Source organism: Apteryx rowi, unplaced genomic scaffold (assembly GCF_003343035.1).
Source record: "Apteryx rowi isolate R43461 unplaced genomic scaffold, aptRow1 scaffold_53, whole genome shotgun sequence".
Classification (NCBI taxonomy): domain Eukaryota; kingdom Metazoa; phylum Chordata; class Aves; order Apterygiformes; family Apterygidae; genus Apteryx; species Apteryx rowi.
Genome location: NW_020450794.1, coordinates 3,382,632 through 3,400,365, shown reverse-complemented (window position 1 = coordinate 3,400,365; position 17,734 = coordinate 3,382,632). Strand labels below are relative to the sequence as shown.

At 40.2% G+C, this 17,734-nt stretch overlaps 1 protein-coding gene across 1 annotated transcript in view; it reads left to right on the top strand.

The window, feature by feature from the left end:
- MRPS5 (mitochondrial ribosomal protein S5) overlaps positions 1–17,734 on the top strand; it is a 63,355-nt gene that overhangs the window by 33,496 nt on the left and 12,125 nt on the right. The window contains exons 6-7 of the mRNA XM_026080671.1: positions 11,542–11,632; positions 15,860–15,906. Of these exons, the coding sequence (XP_025936456.1) occupies positions 11,542–11,632; positions 15,860–15,906 (138 nt within the window). The remainder of the gene's footprint in view (positions 1–11,541; positions 11,633–15,859; positions 15,907–17,734) is intronic.

Below are 17,734 nucleotides of genomic sequence, written 5' to 3'. Positions count from 1 at the left end.
TGTGGGCAGAGTAGGGAAGATTTTGCTGGAGTTAAAATCAAACATCTTTAAAATTGCCTTGGGTAACTAATAAATAGTGTGTGCAGGATGCAAGAGCAATAGCAAAGTTAATATAACTGTGATCAATCTTAAACTGTGTAGAAGCATAACTCATTGGAAAGTGAGTTATTTCAAGTGACTCAAAAGCTTGGTTGAGTTGAGAGAGAGGGATTATGAAAAACATTTCGTTAAACAGAATAGCCTGATTCACAACCCCTCCTTATCTGAAAGTTAAAAGAAGAACAAGATAGGAGTTGAGCTGACTGAGAGCATTACTCCAGAAAAGCGTCCAAGGTTTCTGCCCACTTCTAATAAATGAGCAAATGCTTTTTGTCCTTAACTCTCTTCTTCCTGCATTTTGCTGAGAGGGCCACCAGTCGAGACTCCAGCCGGTTACATGAGTGTTTACTAGAAGAGTCCAACAGATCAAAACCATTCCTTGTCACAGTGGTTTTGTTTATCTTCTGAGATGATGTTGTATTGGAATGTCATACTGGAAAATTAAAAGTCATGAGGTGTTTTACGTATATACAAAAATGTTCCAAAGAGGAAAGGAGCAAGTTATTTTACATGTCTGCTGTGATAAGGATAAGAAGCAATGGATTTAAATAGTGAGAGAGGGAAATTTGTCTTTAGACATGAAGAAAAAGATGCAGTAGGGAAAGTTGAACGCTAGGCCTGGGAGTACACAGGATCTCTATCACTGGAGGTTTTTAAAAGCAGGTTAGGTAAATCTGTCAAGAACAGAATAAGGCAAAATTAGTAACCTTCTAAACCATTTTTCTGTGATTCTGTGGTTTTAAAAGTGCTACTTGAGGGCATGTTGCTTTATGACTTTTCAGGTCTGTTTCATTTGATCTGTAGACATTTTTGTACGCTTCCTCTTGTTTTACTTTATAAGTAGTGTAATTATTAACATTAGGGCAGATTTACCTTCAAAGGTACACACTCGGCTCCCAAAGGATAGTCTTCTGACGCTATCATGAAGTGAAATTAGGTCTGTGTTACTCTCCGAATGAACAGTATATGTAGGGAAGGAGAAGCAGCATGGACCTGTGCTTTCCTCCCTGGCAGCAGTGGGGAATAGTCTGTAATTCAGCCCATGGATGTATGTCTACAGCAGTTGAACTGTTCTCTTCGTGTAATGCGAGGGGTATCGGACACATTTGAGAGCAGTGCTGTCCCTGCAGAACTTCCAAAGAGCTCTCACAAGAATGTGCTCCCCAAGTTAAAAATACCTGTCCTTCCTTCTCATCATCTCCAAAGACCCCTCTCCCCCTAAATGTAACAAATCTCTCCATCGCTGAGCTCACGTCCCTTCTTCTGGTTCTCTTTTCCCTGAAGCAGCATTGTGCAGACGTTGCCTAGGAGGTCTCCCCTCCTTGGCAGTGGTCTTTTATGGTGAAGGTGTTGAGCAAAATCACTTTCCAGCATCTACTCCTCAGAGTGATGACTGCACCTTTGCAAATGGAAATTATTTTCCTTTTCAAGTTTTGTGTCAGTTGTCTTTGAACTTAAGTGTATAGACCTTTCTTTGCCTTGCTTCCAGTGTCATTTTTCTCTCCTGAATTTAGATCCTGATCACTGCTTTCATTTTGAATTCTTTAGTCTTCCACTTTTAGTTTAGCCCTTTGTGTAAGGTCAAGAATATTTGCAGGGTCCCTTCTGTTATCTTGACAAAGCTATTTTATTCTTTGGATATGGTCACTATTTTAAAACTAAATCTCTATTTAAGATCAACTTTGAGTTTTCAAAGACTCAAATGTGTAAAGTGGTAGTGGTATGCACAAGAACAGATTAAATTAAAGGCACTTGAAAGTTAATGTAATGAGGGATATTTTTTCCATTAATGAGCTTTAGTCTAAATTTTATGGGAACATGTATTTTCAAAGGATCTGATCTTAACTGGCAGTTCATATTTAATGTTCTATATGTCCTGTTWTTGTTATGTTCACTTATCCCATCTCTGAGTTTGCAACACTAATGCAAACTGGGAATGATTCCACTTATTGCAGTTAAGTATATCTAAACTGACATGAATACAGACCTGTAAAATTGAGTTCAGTATCAAGATTTTTGCTGTTTTCTAAAGTGTTTTAGTATATTCTTGTGAGATTTGTCATTGGTGCCTAGATAAGAGATGATAGAAAATAGAATGAGAAGCAAACTCACACTTAATGTCACAGATGGTTTGTTGCAGCAGTAGATGAGTTATTTTTATCTATTGCATGCTTATATAGCATATCATATATTCTGGTGTGCATATGTCTGGGCTTCCAAAAACAACTTTTAAGGATGGTATTATTAAAAAAAGCACTGGTGATCGTCTGATCATATGTAAATCTGTTTCCGTACCAAATTCCTATTTAATAATATTTTAGGGATTACAGTAAGAATGATGGATGCAACAAAAATCATTTAAGTAAGCAATAATAATATGTCTTGATCTGTGCCATATACTTTGTATGCAGGCTTATTTTAAAATGCAAAATTAATCCATTGATCTCAGGTTTAAAATCATTGGTTCAAAAAGAATGGTTGAACAGATGTGTGCTTCTCTTCAGTTTCTTAATAAATGAATAGTCTTTGAGATGCTGAAGAGACAGAGAAACTCATTTTAATTCCTCTCAGACGAATCAGTAGTGGGAATAGCTGTGCCTATAGTAGAATTATCATGGTGGGTTTTAGAAAAAACTCACAATTTATTAAAATTCCTTTAAGTAAATGAATCTTTGGAGTGGACTTTGAGGGGCTTTTAAAGCGATGTAGCAAAGTCTGGTTGGACATTTAGCTTTAAGCTTGGTCTGTGTTTGCAGGGAACTTGTAGAGTTGAGTTCCATGGGCACCTCCCATAAAAGTAGATACAGATTTTTCTCTTTTTTTTTTCCTCTTTTTTCTGAGCCCTGTTTTATCTTGTAATGAAACATCAGCACCGAAAGTGCGCAATTTCAGTTTCTTTACTAAAAAAAAATTCTGGTGTGTTTATTTAAAATTTCTTTAATTGAGTCTGTATAAATTAGTAAGATGCTTCAGTTATAGGTTAGTGGTTAAATGTGAAACAAGTTGATTAATTAGGAAGTGCTGTGATGTTTTATAAAATATTGTGAAATAGGTATGTGTTTTATTTAGGTAGACACTGCATCTTTTCAGACTGTTGCTTTTCTGAGTTTTGCTTCATTCAGCCCTTGTGAAATGATGCTGTCTTCTGCAGCCAGTATTTCATTTCTGTTGATAAAAGTAGATGGAGAGTCTGATGCACGGTGTGGTTAACTCTATAAATCATGTTCTTGTTGTAATTATTCTGCATGTTAAGTTTTATTTTACACCTCCTTAGTGCAAATTTTGGGGGATTATAACAACTACAAGGAAGTCCAGTCCTGTCTGTTTCCTCCCTAAGGGAAGGAAATAGATGGAGGAGCAAGCAGATGGTCTCTTTGGTCAAACACCATTTTCATGCTGTTCACCCTTTTAGTAAAGCAGTTCTTGCTTCAGAAGTGGCTGCCTGAAGTAACGAGAGTCTCTTTCGTGAGAGGTAATCTCCATGGCGTGCTGGTCATGGCAGATTTCTGCAGATAATCTGCCGAGGGTGTGCTAATCCTCGGTGCATATTCTTGAAGAGATGATAAAGCATAAATGAAGGGTGTGCAGTGCTACAGCTGTTTCAAGGAGAGGAAATAACCCAATCCTGAGATTTGGAATGGGCAGCAGAGAATGATGAATTGTTGAGTTTGCCCTCAAACACCACCTATTTCCTTAAGAACATGGATCCACTTCCCTGCAACTCCCGGGTCTTCCCCTGTCCCTAAGCCACAAAGTGCTAAAACCTGGGACCATGTTTGGAGGAAGTACAATTCCACATCTGACCTCTTCCTCAGACATTTGTCACTGGCCGCTGTCAAAGACAGGACTGCAAGCGCTTACAGTCTGATTTCTTACAACTTTTCTTATATTCTGAGGATAACTCGGAGAGGGCAGGGAGCTACTAGAGTAAACCCCCCTGCCAGACAGACTTGTGGTTTGCAAATCAATGCATTAATAGGGAGCTTCTCTCCTGGCAGAATTGCAGTTTTAGCCCCACTAGGTCCCTGCTCTGATCTGCCAGTTGTTGGATGAAGACTGCAGGGAGTATAAGGATGAATCTTTCTTCTTTTCTGTCTCACTTTGGGCGCACGCAGGTAACTTCTTCATGGTGTGTCTCGTCACTGTGCAGCTTTGTATATCGTGGAAGCATGGGACATCGTCCCCACACCGCAAAGGAGGCAGGGAGAGTGTCAGTTCTGTTCAGGTTTCCTGTGCCTGAGTATAATAACAAGGGTTTGGCCTCTCCTGTAAAACCACGATATGCATTTTGCTATCTCAGGACCTGACATTTAGCTTACTGATTTCAACATTTATTTTTAATACTCAAGTTAATGTGGGATAAGAATTGACTTTGTTTTGGTTGTGCCTCTGCTGCAATTGTTGCAGGTAAGTGGTAAAACCTTCATCAGCCCTGCATGCAGCAGAGCTTTTAGTTAGCTGCAAGGGCACGTTGGAGAAAAGTGGTTGTTGTTATTGTGACATGTCCCAGCTGACTGCTGGCTTGGATACTACAGTAGATGTGTACTAAAGATGGCCATTCTGTGCCTGCGTAATTATTTACAGTCAAATTCATTAGATTAAATAACAAAATAAGTTGCTATGCAATGCTTCCATGTAGTATGGAAATCTGCTTCATTGCTTCATTATATTTGAATAATAAAAAAGCTTTTTAGGAGCCGGCTGGGGCTGTATTGTTTTATAAGGTTGCCACAGATATGAATGGAGAAAGTAGGAGTGTTGGTTTTTTGCAGAAAAATGTCAGCAGCAGCAAAGATTTCTATATCCAAAGCCAGCAATGAGCCCAAGATAATTATGAGTCCCATAATTTTCTGGTAACAAGTGCGGGTTTTGAAATAAACAGGTCTTATTAATATTCTTACTTTAAATAGATAGCATACATAATGCTATTTTTGTATGCCTTTTTCATTATTCTTGTATTCACTACAGCACAAGAGGTTAAAACAACAATTGCTGGGAAATTATAATTTGCAGAAAGAAGCTGAAAGCCTGTTTGTTCTTTTTCTAACTTTGTCTTGATTTTCAGCAGTTCTCTGGACATTAAAGCTCCCATTTTTAAAGGACTGTTTTATGAACAAAAATACAAAAGCCCCTTTCTGGTAAGATTATGCTATCAAAAGGCTGTGCTCACTTGTTAAGTAGGAAGGATATGCTCACTTGTTAAGAGAGAGAAATTGTATGTGAAGGTATTTCCTTATAAAGTGTCAGTGGAAAAGCTAACTTGATTTGTCCCTGCTTGTAGAATAGAGTACAGACAGGCTGCGGTTTTCATGTAAACTAGAGCTAAGGTTGTCACAGAGAAAGTTACTGGGGCAGGTGGTAAGGAAGAGCAGCAAGAATTGCATATTGTCACTGTTTCTGGCTTTCCTCTAGATTTTTGTGTGCCTCGGGCCAGGTGACTTGGGGTACCCGTTCCTCCCTTGCCCCACCGGCCTGAAGGCATAGTTCCTGTTTTGCTTGTACGTTATGCGTAGGAGTAAGTTCTGTGAGAGTAAAACCGAACGTAGCATTTACTGTTGTTTAGCATGAATTTACAGCTGCAGTTGACAGGTTGCATGTGCCATTCTTATTCTAACTGGAAGGCTTTATATCGTCTAYCATCCATTGTCAAATGAATTCTTCTTCTATTTTTTTTTTTCCAAAATCAATACAGTAACRTAGTAAAAAAGCAGCCTAAAGGATATCATGTATTACGGCATCGTTTGCCATGTCATGCGATCAGAACTACAAAGCAAGACCTACTAATCATAAGGCCTGAAAGCTCATAACATGAGGTTAGTGCCCTTTTAAATCTTGCACGAAAGGGGGCTTTTTGAAGGAGCAGATGTAGTAAAAAATAATGCCCTTTGCAAAGGACAGATCTGTTACTTTGTCTGATACTGTTGTGATAACTCTGTCGCAACTGTCTGACAAGTTGTCCTCTGCCGGCTGCAAAAGCTCTGCCTTTTGATCCCTTCCTTGTCTGTTCACATTTTTTTTTCTTTTTGTTGCCTGATTCTAATATAGGTCAATTTACTTGAAGAATTTTGTGCAAGCATGGCCACATTGTAACTGGGTCAGTGATCTATGGTGCAATCTTTCCAGTGTCGGAATAGTTCCCTTTTTCAGCCAAATGGTTAGAATACAGTACTGGCCTTTTTAAACAAAAGAAACACTGGTTTGTGTGCGAGTGTTTAATTACAAGAAGGTATACACTAGATAAAAAAGTTCAGGTCAGGCAATATACCCAATTTGTATACAGAAACAGTGCAAAAGGCTGCAATGTAAAGACACTGGTGTTAGCCCTGGAGCAAGAGGCACTCTCTGCAGATAAGAATACACTGGTGCTTCAGTATATACAGAGCTTAGCATGACATGAGCTAAGTACTGGGGATGTTGGTATTATCTATGTCCTGGTCCTTTGATGTCAACATCATTTTACGTTGCTGTTTTAGTCCAGGGTTCTCTCTCTCACTCTTTGTTATATTGTAGGTAGAACTGCCTATCATCTTTTTTTCCTGAATTTTTTTTTTTAACTTACTGGGAGTGTGGGAAGGGAGGGAAGAAGAGAGGACAAAAGATCTTTTTAACACTTGTGTACTAAAAATAGTTAAGTGGTTCTTCCTAAGACAGAATAAATCAACGTAAATAGCATATTTCCAGGTACTAGACTAATTGAGTGGGTATTCTGAAAAGTGGGAGGGTGATATTTTCCCAAGAATCAAGATAGCGATGAGAGCCTTCAAGAAGGAATAATTTTGTCTGATAGTCAAGATAGTGTGCAGTAAATGAAGCCCCATCCTGGGCTCTCATCTGAATCTTGAATCAATCTGAATCTCTGAATGTTATCTCCAGTCCTTTACAGACTTTATTCTTAGTTCAATTACATTGAGATTGGATATACTTCACAGAAGTGTATCACAGTATTGGCAGTTCATATCTGGGTCCCAATGTGCCAAGAGTTCATGCAAGACCTGTAATTTCTTAAAGCTGGCAGCTTCTGCCCAAGTGAGTCTGGTTGTTTGCTTGTTCTTCCCTTTTTTTCTCCAAGCACCCATTTGCATTAAAGCATGCTTCTTTTGAAGGTTGTGTTCTTGCAGTTGAATGTCACCTGTACTGGTTTGGTCATTCTGAATCCAGCCCTTGGCAAAAACTGGGGGACTCTCTGTTCTGGCACTGTTCAGGGACGGGGGCACTAAATGCTAGATGACTTTCCTTACCAAGCCGTGGAGAAACGACTTGCCTAAGGAGCAGTGCTTTTATGATGGCATGAGGGAAGCAGGAGTAAATTGAGAAGAACTAAAGTTTGTTGGGCCAAAACGATGTGAAGGACCTTAAGTATCACTGAGTGGATTGTCAGCGACTTAATACGTGGATTGTTTCAAAAGTACATGCAACTATGGAGAGCTATCTGTAGGGAGTATGAACACAGAAAAGAGATAACCACATCACTGTAGTCATTTGTTCTGCATCCACTAAACAAAAATAAATTGTCCAGATGCAACAGGAGATTGTTAATATAATAGAATGCAAGGCCATAGCTTCAATTTTCCATGAAGTAGCAAGAAACCCATTAGTAGATGTTTGTTTTAAAAGCACAGAATTAATCTTGGTAGCCTCACCATAGATAATCATATTTAAAACCACAGTGTAGTTTTTGTGGCAAAAATACAATTCCTTAATGCACAGAATCCAAAACCTTCATTTCTTTTTGTAAGTCTTCGGAAATTGTTTTCCAGCTATTGTTTCTGCAAATGGCACAAAAAAGGTTTGTGAAAGGGAAATGCTGCATGAAATTACAGTGTCTGAGATCCATTGTTTGACATACTTGACTGAAAAATTACATGGTATATGTGGTATTCTCTGAGTAATAATTTACTTCAAATGAGATGTTGGCTAAAATGTATATTGGGGGTATTGTAGCTCTAGACTGGGCTTTCAGAACTACTGGGAAGTTTTCTCTCCCCTGGATGATGTTGACAGTGTCTGTAGACGGATGATGAAAATTATGTCGGCAATTTCTAGCTCTGCTATTGGCACCTGAAGCAACCTGTCGCAGAAGACAAGGAGAGGTCAGGGCTGTACACAGCATTTCTTCCTGATATTCTGGGAGTTCTCGGCATTTTGGCCTGCTGGTAAAGTAGAATTTGAGGGTGGTACCTTCATCTGTATTGCTGAGTGAGGGCTGGGGGCGTCCGGGTTATTTTGGTATTGCTGCATCTCTAGTTACTTTGTCATCGGGGGTTTGATATACGTGATGTACAAGATAGTTGGTTCTAATCTGTCCTATGCTTCCAGCTGCTCAGAGGTTACAGCTAGTGAATCAGATTCTGTGAGAGAGAAATGCTTTATTTACTCAAACTAGTAGCCAAGACAGGGAGAGTACATACATTGAATGGTGTGGACTGATAAGTTCGCTGGGTGACTGGTCTTTGAGAAGGTCACATCTTAGTAATCTTAGCAACAGAGAGATTAATTTGACTTCTCCTGAAGYGCTGCCCTTGCCGCTGCCCACCGTGTGCACACTTTTAGGGAACCCATATGACACACTTGCCGCTTGTCTGCAAACCTAGTTGAGCCCTCCAGCTAGCTTGGGCAACTTCTGATGGAAATTTTTGCTACTGTAGGTTTAAGGTATAACTGGGAGAGGTTCTGTAACCATGGTTAAAAGCCTTTGGGTCGTATCTCTGCTCTGCTTTTGGCTTTTCATGGAGAAGAGAAGGCTGTTAAGGGCATGATTGAGCTAACACGAGAGATACAGCTCTAATATTCAGGTCTTTTGAATAACTGGCATCCCAAGCCTTTTAGCTGTGTCCCTGAGCCTCTCCAGGCTTACCTGCATGGAAGCACTTTTCTTTCAGCCCTGTTTTCTGCCCTTGCACCGTAGAGAAGCATTGGACCAGAGGAGCTTTCACCCTGGGAGAGGGTCAGCCTGCATGGACACTGTCCCCTAGACACCAGCAGTGTCAGGAGGGTGGCCCAGAGCTGATGAGTGCTTGAAATCACGGTAACCCTTGGCCACCCCCCCACCCCCCCCCACCTGCAGCCTCCGTATTTGCACTCTTGTGCGTCCACCTTTGAAACTGTTGCTTTCTGTTCCTCCTCTTCTCCTCTGAATAAGTGTGCGCAGTGCTTCCGTTCCCTGTTTCAGAGGTCCTGTTCTTCCCCCAGCCCTCCAAAGAAAGCCGCGTTTAAATTGTTAGCATTGAATGGTGGATGCAGGGAGACAGTCAATTTGAGGTACGCTGTGATTAAGGTTGAACATGCATCTGTTTGAGAATTTAAAAAGCAGGCTTTAAATCTGGCTCAAATTAAAATCTAGTAAATAAGGGTAATTGCGCCTTAGTTTCAGTCGCTTTTTGGAGGCCATGCTGTTTGAAAAGTGACAAGCTGTTAATTGTGTATTAATTAATTCTGTTGCAGCTTAATGATATGCTTTGGGCTACAGGCTTTAATTCCAGGCAGGAAGGGAAGCACCGCTGAACACGCTCCAAAGGAGCTCTTCAACGTGAGGTGGCCCGGAGCTGGGTGGGGGGACGATCGGAGGACACCCATGTCCAGCAGTCGTAGCTGCCTGTGCACATGAGCAAGCTTGAAAGGCCTTTGTGGCATTTGAAGAGCGATGCAATAGCACCGATGGTGATGGGTGACTGAACACGTTTTCCTTCCGAGCTGCTCAGAAACAGCTGACAAGTGCAGTTTCTGGAAGGCAGCTTCTGCAGAAGCTCATTGCGCGTGTCCTTGTTGCCACCTTCTGGAGAGGGAGAAGAATAAGCTTTAAGGAGATTYCAACAGAGATGATGTCCTTTATTTTTGACAGTTTTGCATGCCAGCTGCTTCTTTTGGTTTTGTACAAGTACCTATTCACATTGGTGTTTGGAGACACAAGTATACATAGAGCAAAAACAGTGTACTGTTGATGCTTCTGGAGAGAACATCACTCTGTTTAAATCCCTTTTCTATCTTCCATCATTACACATTTTCTGTAAGTAAGCTGTTTTCACAGGTACTTATATCTTTGGGGGCTTGCTTTTTAGCTCCTTATTGTAAGCTGCAAGATCATTGAAAGAAAAATAGCTTGGAATAAGCAAGTAGCAAAGCTGGTATTTCTGTGAAGCACTCTCTGGAACATATGTGCATCTGGAATTTAACAGCATCTGTATTTTAATGAAAACAAGAGCAGGACTTTTCGGAAGTACTCGTTCCTAATCTGTACCCAGTGAAGTCAGTGGACTTTTTTTATTGTGTATGTCAACAAGAATGGTTAAGCCGTGACCAAGTATTTTGTGGTAATCTACTTACAAATGTACAGTGCTACAACCAAACTAGCTTACTGAAGAACTATACATGGAGAAAAGGGGGGAACACTGCCTGATTCATGTATTAACAATGCATGTTTAATTTAACTGTTATTGTAATAATTTACAGAAATCGTATTGGTGCTTCAGGAAAGTAGTCCTTGATACATTTGAGGGGAAAGACAGAAATGGACCATGAAGTAAATTGTGTATGTTGACTAGAAATTCTGAGACACATATCTTAGCACATATATATATTTATGTAGGTAGGTAGGTATGTAAACAAAACCAAGGAAACCAGAGCAGCAGCTAAATAGACAAAGGATCTCAAATGATATATTAGACCATTTAAAGGGGGAAGACTATAAAACAGTGGGATTAAAAGACTGGAGAGAGCCAGAAGCAAATCTAGCTTTCCAGAATACTAACCGTAAGGCCATCTGGCTCCCCAGGTACTGTTGTGACCCCCTACTCCAACCTAAATGGCTTTCTTGCATCTCTGTTTGAAATTATTGCAGAGCTTCAGTTAACATTTCTGGTTCCAGGAATCAGATACCATTTTTCTTCTTCCCCTCTCTTAAATGAAGTCATCTTTTTAGCAGCTGCCATCTCAGTAATGAGGAGAGCTACAAATCAATGCCTTCTGCTGTCTGCAGCAGGTTTGAATCCCAGGCCTTAACCCATGTAAAACAACAACCTGCCTTGAGCAATTCCTGAGAGCGCTTCTAAAATGTGTTAAAATGTAAGGGGGTTGGGGGGGATGTTAATGTCACTTTTCATTTCTCTTCTTTTATTTCCTTGCTGTCTGCTTTTTCATCACGATTAAAATCACACTTGAAACTAGTGGCATTAGAGGATATCTGCTGTGCAGATAAACACAACAGAGGGGATATTTTAGTGAAACTGCCCTGAAATAATTTTTTGCGTATCTGAGTATAGATTCTTTGCAGCATTTAAATATTTAATGCCTCAAAGTCAGCATCCCACTACAAATGATATTCATTCACAAAGGCAGTATGTATTGTGAGGTCTCATCATAAACCTCTAATGTCTTTAGTAAACTGACTCTTGAAAAAAATACAGTTGGACTGTGTCATAACAAGCTGCTTTGTATTTCTTTCTTCAGGTGAAAAATGTGTTTTGTATGAAAGCAAAGGAAGGCAGAAAAAAATCAATTCGTGCCATAGTTGCTATTGGAAATGGAAAAGGGGCTGCAGGTATGTGCAGTTAATGTGTGTGAAAGGTACCACATTAATCATTGCTTGGAATAAGACTTTAGGAGGCATGGTGATTTAAAGGGATATTTTACACATTTTCTTTTTGCAAAAAAAAATTTACTCTTTTTTCCACTAGGCAGTACTGAAATACCTGTAAGAATTGTGAGAGCATTCATCTATAAATGTATGCTTTATAATCAAATTGTGTACGTATTCACTGGGACACTTTATTTTGTATAAAAGATAATGGGAAAAGTAATAATATGTGATTAGGATTGGGGCATATCCTATCCAGTGGTTAAAAACAATATTTATTTAATTCTAGAGTGATATAACCAGCCAGTGGCAGATCTTATCAGAAGGGATTGTGTAGGCTTTCCTGTACACTGTTTCATTTTGCTGTAGGTAATGTGTATGCTCAAAACAGTTGAAAGCGGGATGGTATTCAGCCGTGCAAATCTGCATTCATTCCACCTAACCCAAAGCACCTAGCTGCAGAGCGTGGTTGTCTCCTCTCAGGTAAAGCAAAGAGACGGGCGCCTGCAGAAGGTGCCTGGGATCGCAGGCAGGCTGACAGGCCCAGGGAGATGTTCATCCCCTTGACTAAACTGGACGTGGGCCTCCATAGTTAGTAGAGCAGGTAGAGTAATGAGGAAACGGGACTCAGTAGGTGTGGGTTTCGTTTTCTGGTTTTGAGAATCACTTTCAAGTTGTTGGAGTATTTTGGTGTTTTGTTTTGTTGTTTTTTTCCTTTGCCCTGACAGCTGTGATCACTTTGCAGCAAAGGACAGTATGACTGGTTGTACCCTTTCCTTGGGTTATTTTCTAGCTAGAATTAGTTTTTTAACTAGCTGACACCTTAGACCTCAGTGTAATACCTTGCAAATATTATTGTTTCTAGTTTAAGAGTAAAGGCTTGTTCACTGGTAGTTTCAGCTAGCATGGATGGTTGATTCAGAAATTTGTAATAAATCTGTCAAATCAGAAGACCCTAAAATTTCTTTTAACATTGAGCCTTTTCAGGAAACTTCCTTACTTTATAGAAGTTCAGTCATAAGAAATGCACTTTCTCAGCTTCCTATAAATATTTTATTGAGACTTCTAGTGAAAAATAGAATACTCGTGGCCTTTTGAGTCCAGTCTCATAGTAACTTGAGTGATCCATGGCCTGACCCATTTGTAGGTTTTCTATTTATAAAGGTCTCTTCAGCCACTGATATGAAGTCTAACCATAGAAATGCTGTCAACTGCATGAAGTAAATGAGACAAATCAAAAGAAACATGAGATTATGAAGGATCTAATACACCAGCTGTAAATAGAGACTTTTTTTTTATTTTCTCAGCAAAGACTGGAGAAAGAATACTGGCCAGAGGGATTCAGTGTGGTTTTGTTTTCCTTGGAAGGGAACTCTAGGCATGACTATGCTGCAGAGTAGCTTTGTCCAAGCGATCTCTAGAAGCAATCAAACCATCTCAGTGCAGCGTCTAACTTGGATGAACCAATCCTGCCAAGAGGGTCCCAGCTGACACTGTAGTATTGCTTCATATGTCAGCAAGCTCGCACACAGCAAAGACATAGATGGCTGAGACCAGGCATATTGTACAGTGTTCCCTTCCCAGAAGTTTGCAAAATGCTGCAGTAAGTAGTCATGGTTCTTTCTTCAAGTGAAGTGCGTAACAATCTTGGCCGGAGGAGCCTTTGAGCTGGTCAGAATTGCTCTTTACTCAATGAGGAGAACAAAAATTCACTATCCTGCAGCTTCTTAAGGGGTTACGTGCAAAGTAAAGAGTTGCAGGAAAAATTCCCCACCATCTTAGCTGATTCAATTATCGCTGTTGATAGGAACTCTCATGTAGAGAAGGAGCAGGTCCCATTAAAAAATAAAAAAATGAAAATTTCCCCCACAGTTGTGCCTTTGAGGTCCTGCGTTTCATTATGTCAGTTACAAAAATTATTAGGCATCCTTTATTTGACAGGACATGTTTTGCTTTTGGTAGCCAGGGTTGGAGAAGGGTCGGATTCTGAGCCAGTGGGCTAGGATGTGAGGACAGAATTATAAAAGATAGTGCTAACAGCTCTTAAGCATGAAGTGATTTGTAAAGGAGCTATACAGCCACCCTGCACTGCACTGAGTTTCTTACATGTTTCCAGTTCTGTTGTTTAGGAAATGGTGTTTATCTTTCACTCAATTTTCAAATACCATGAGTTAAAAGTCATTTTTTTGCAGGGTAAGTTTTATTTAAGAAGCACCCTTGATTATGAAGCACTAAGTTTTTCTCCTGAAGGAGATAGTTTTCTGTACATTCTCCTGAGGATGTAAACCCCAATCTGCATTAAAATTCCTGTTAGACCTCAAACAGACTTTGAAATAGGAAAGCTATGCAGAATGAAAATGAGATTCAGCTGGGGGGAAAAAAAAGTGAATAGTTCTGAGGCAAACAATCCAAGTCATATGCATCTATCAGGAGGGAGGAAAAGAGGATGCATTGTATTGATGACAGAGGACAGGAAATTGCATTTGCATTGTTATGTGACTGTAGCAGAGTAAATTCTATTTTGGATGTATATGCATTCATAAAGCATTCACCTCTTGGGTGTAAACAGTCTCCTTTTATTATGAGCTGAGTAGCTACCACTGCTTATGGGACGTATGTGGAAGCTTTAATAAGCCAAGCATATTTCCAGTTGCTTACAGTTTTGCAGAACTTTGTCTATTTGAAAGATTCAAGTCCAGATGTTTGCCTCAAGCTGAATTTTGACTGCAGTTTGGAGGGAAAGAGGGAATATATATGTAGAGGAAGGTGTAGTTCTCCTGCAGAAAAAAATGGCTCTGAAAAAGGCTGCCTACCTCTTCTCTGAAAGGCTTTTTCATGAAACATATGTCAACATGTTATTAAAGGCTCACTTTAATGCATATCTGTTGAATGATTGAATTGAGGTTGCCCGGGCGACCTCATTTTTGGCATTTTCTATTCTGAATGTTTGACTTCACAGTGTTAGTACTCTGTTAATGTGCTCTGTGTGTGTGTGTGTGCACACGTGCGTGTGTGTGTGTGTGTAAAATAGGACAGTTTCCTTGTGTTTTCTTGCATAGGAGTTAGGAGGTGATAGAGCTGCATTGCCTCTGGGAGCCTGGCGAGTGCATAGAAGAAGCTGCCTTGGGTGGAGGCCAAAGGCAGTCACTGCCCTGGACTGTCTGCTGCTTCCACACCAGCCCCCAGGCTTGCTGCCTTGTCCTCTCCGCCCGTAGCACCGCATCACTCACAATGCTGTTGCTCTCCTAGATCTCTTCCAGCCCATTTCTGCTGAGGACTGCAAGAAATTAAGGAGTCAGTGTTGGCTATCGGGTCACAGCCTGTTGATTTTTGGATTAGGCTCCGTGGCAGAGGTAACCCACAGTCCCAGCTGACACAACAACAGAAAGACCAAAAAAAAACCAAAAAAACTAAATCCACCAATTTGAAGTTAAGCGATTTGAAGTCAATCTGTCTTGACACTGGTGGACTACAGAGTTGATCCTGGTGGTTGTCACATCCTCCTGTTCACTCAACATGGTCAGTTGATGCCCTGCCCTGAGCCAACTGCAAATATTTTGAGGCTGCTGTGCTATCTCTTCATCGCTACCACAGTTCACCTGGTAAATATCAGTAGGTCAGAGAGGATCAAGTACCAGTTTGCAAGCTGACAGTCTAGTTTTCCTCTGTTCTTCAGGCATGTATTTTTTGCAAATGCACTGTTCTGTTCATAAAACCTGGTTTTCACATTCTCTATTTTGCTAATACAAACCCAGTCGTCTTTGTCTCTTGGGTCTTGGAGCCGCTGTTTGTACAGATGCAGTTGGTATATCTGCATCGCCTTCCTTCTTGTCCTTCCTTCTCCTTCCTTCTAGGCAGAAGACTGCTTTTTTGGATGAAGTGATCACCGTTATTCAATTATTTGGAACAAATACACAAAAGAAATGTCTTAATTTAAACCTTACTCATCTTTGTTTGATACAGCCAATCAGCATCCAATTGATAGGTATTTGTAACAGCTAAGTTGTTGCTTTCTATTAAATGTTTTTTTCTCTGAGCCATTTTCTGAGGATGATCTGTGCAATGGAGTGGAAATACCAGGGACTAAACTTGTTTGTGAAAATTCTCTCTCCCCCCCCCCCCCAATTGGCTTTCTCAAGGTCCTGCCTGGTGCATTTCTCAGTAATAAAATGACTCTTTTCTGTCTTGCAGGGTTTGCACTGGGAAAAGCAGGTGACAGGATGAATGCTTTACGGAAAGTATGTTGATTAAAAATAAGCACAAATATTTCATACCTATGCATTTTTGGAAATATTCAATATCTTTCGTTGTCTATATGTACAGATATGTCCATGTACATGATTTGTCCATCTTGGTACATGTAATGAGGTTGCTATGCAATGAGATTCTGTTAATACACACTTCATTTTTTCACTTGTTTTCTGACATAATCTGTACGCACAAAGTGTTCAGATAATTTTTGTATTTTTCCCCATTATTTTGATTTCGTGTTGTGGTATTTTGAAAGTAGGAAGAAGAAAAAGTGCTTTTAAAAATAATTTTTAAAAAAAGATTTCTTCCTTCTTTTTATGGCCTATGCTTGTCCTCCTTTGCTTGTTTATTGCTCATACCTATACAGGCATACCTCGTTTTATTGCGCTTTGCTTCATTGCACTTTGCAGTTATTGCATTTTTTACAAATTGAAGGTTTGTGGCAACCCTGTGTCAAGCAAGTCTATCGGTGCCATTTTTCCAACAGCATGTGCTCACTTTGTGTCTCTGTGTCACATTTGGGTAATTCTCACAATATTTCAGACTTTTTCATTATTATGATATCTGTTATGGTGATCTGTGATCTTTGATGTTACTACTGTAATTGTTTTGGGGTGCCACAAACTGCACCTACATAAGACGGCGAACTTAATTGATAAATGTTGTGTGTGTCCYGACTGCTCCACTGACTGGCCATTCCCCCATCTGCCTCCCTCTCCTTGGGCCTCCCTAGTCTGTGTCTCCCTGAGACACAACAATATTGAAATTAGGGCAATTAATAACCCTACAATGGCCTCTAAGTGTTCAAGTGAAAGGAAGAGTCTCACGTCTCTTCCTTGAAATCAAAAGCTAGAAATGATGAAGCTTAGTGAGGAAGGCACGTCGAAAGCCGAGAGAGGCCAAAAGCTCGGCCTCTTGYSCCAAACAGTTCCCCAAGTTGTGAAGGCAAAGGAAAAGGTCCTGAAGGAAAGTCGGAGTGCTACTCCAGTGAACACACAAATGATAAGAAAGTGAAACAGCCTTATTGCTAATATGGAGAAAGTTGTAGTGGTCTGGATAGAAGATCAAACCAGCCACAACATTCCCTTAAGCCAAAGCCGAATCCAGAGCAAGGCCTGAACTCTCTTCAATTCTATGAAGGCTGAGAGAGGTGAGGAAGCTGCAGAAGAGAAGTTTGAAGCTAGCAAAGGTTGGTTCGTGAGATTTAAGGAAAGAAGCCATCTGCATACCGTAAAAGTGCAAGGTGAAGCAGCAAGTGCTGATGTAGAAGCTGCATCAAGTTATCCAGAAGATCTAGCTAAGAGAATTGATGAAGGTGGCTACACTAAACAACAGATGTTCAGTGTTCAAGACAAAACAGCCTTATGTTGGAAGAAGATGCCCTCTAGGACTTTCATAGCTAGAGAGGAGAAGTCAATGCCTGGCCTCAAAGGACAGACTGACAGCAGAGAACTAGAATTAGAAGTGGAGCCTGAAGATGTGACTGACTTGCTGCAATTTCATGATAAAACTTTAACGGATGAGGAGTTGCTTCTTATGGATGAGCAAAGAAAGTGTTTTCTCGAGATGGAATCTACTCCTGGGAAAGATGCTGTGAACATTGTTGAAATGACAACAAAGGATTTAGAGTATGACATAAACCTAGTTGATAAAGCAGCAGCAGGGTTTGAGAGGACCGACTCCAATTTTGAAAGAAGTTCTATTGTGAGTAAAATGCTATCAAACAGCATCACATGCTACAGAGAAATCCTTCGTGAAAGGAAGAGTCAATCGATGCGGCAAACTTCATTGCTGTCTTATTTTAAGAAATTGCCA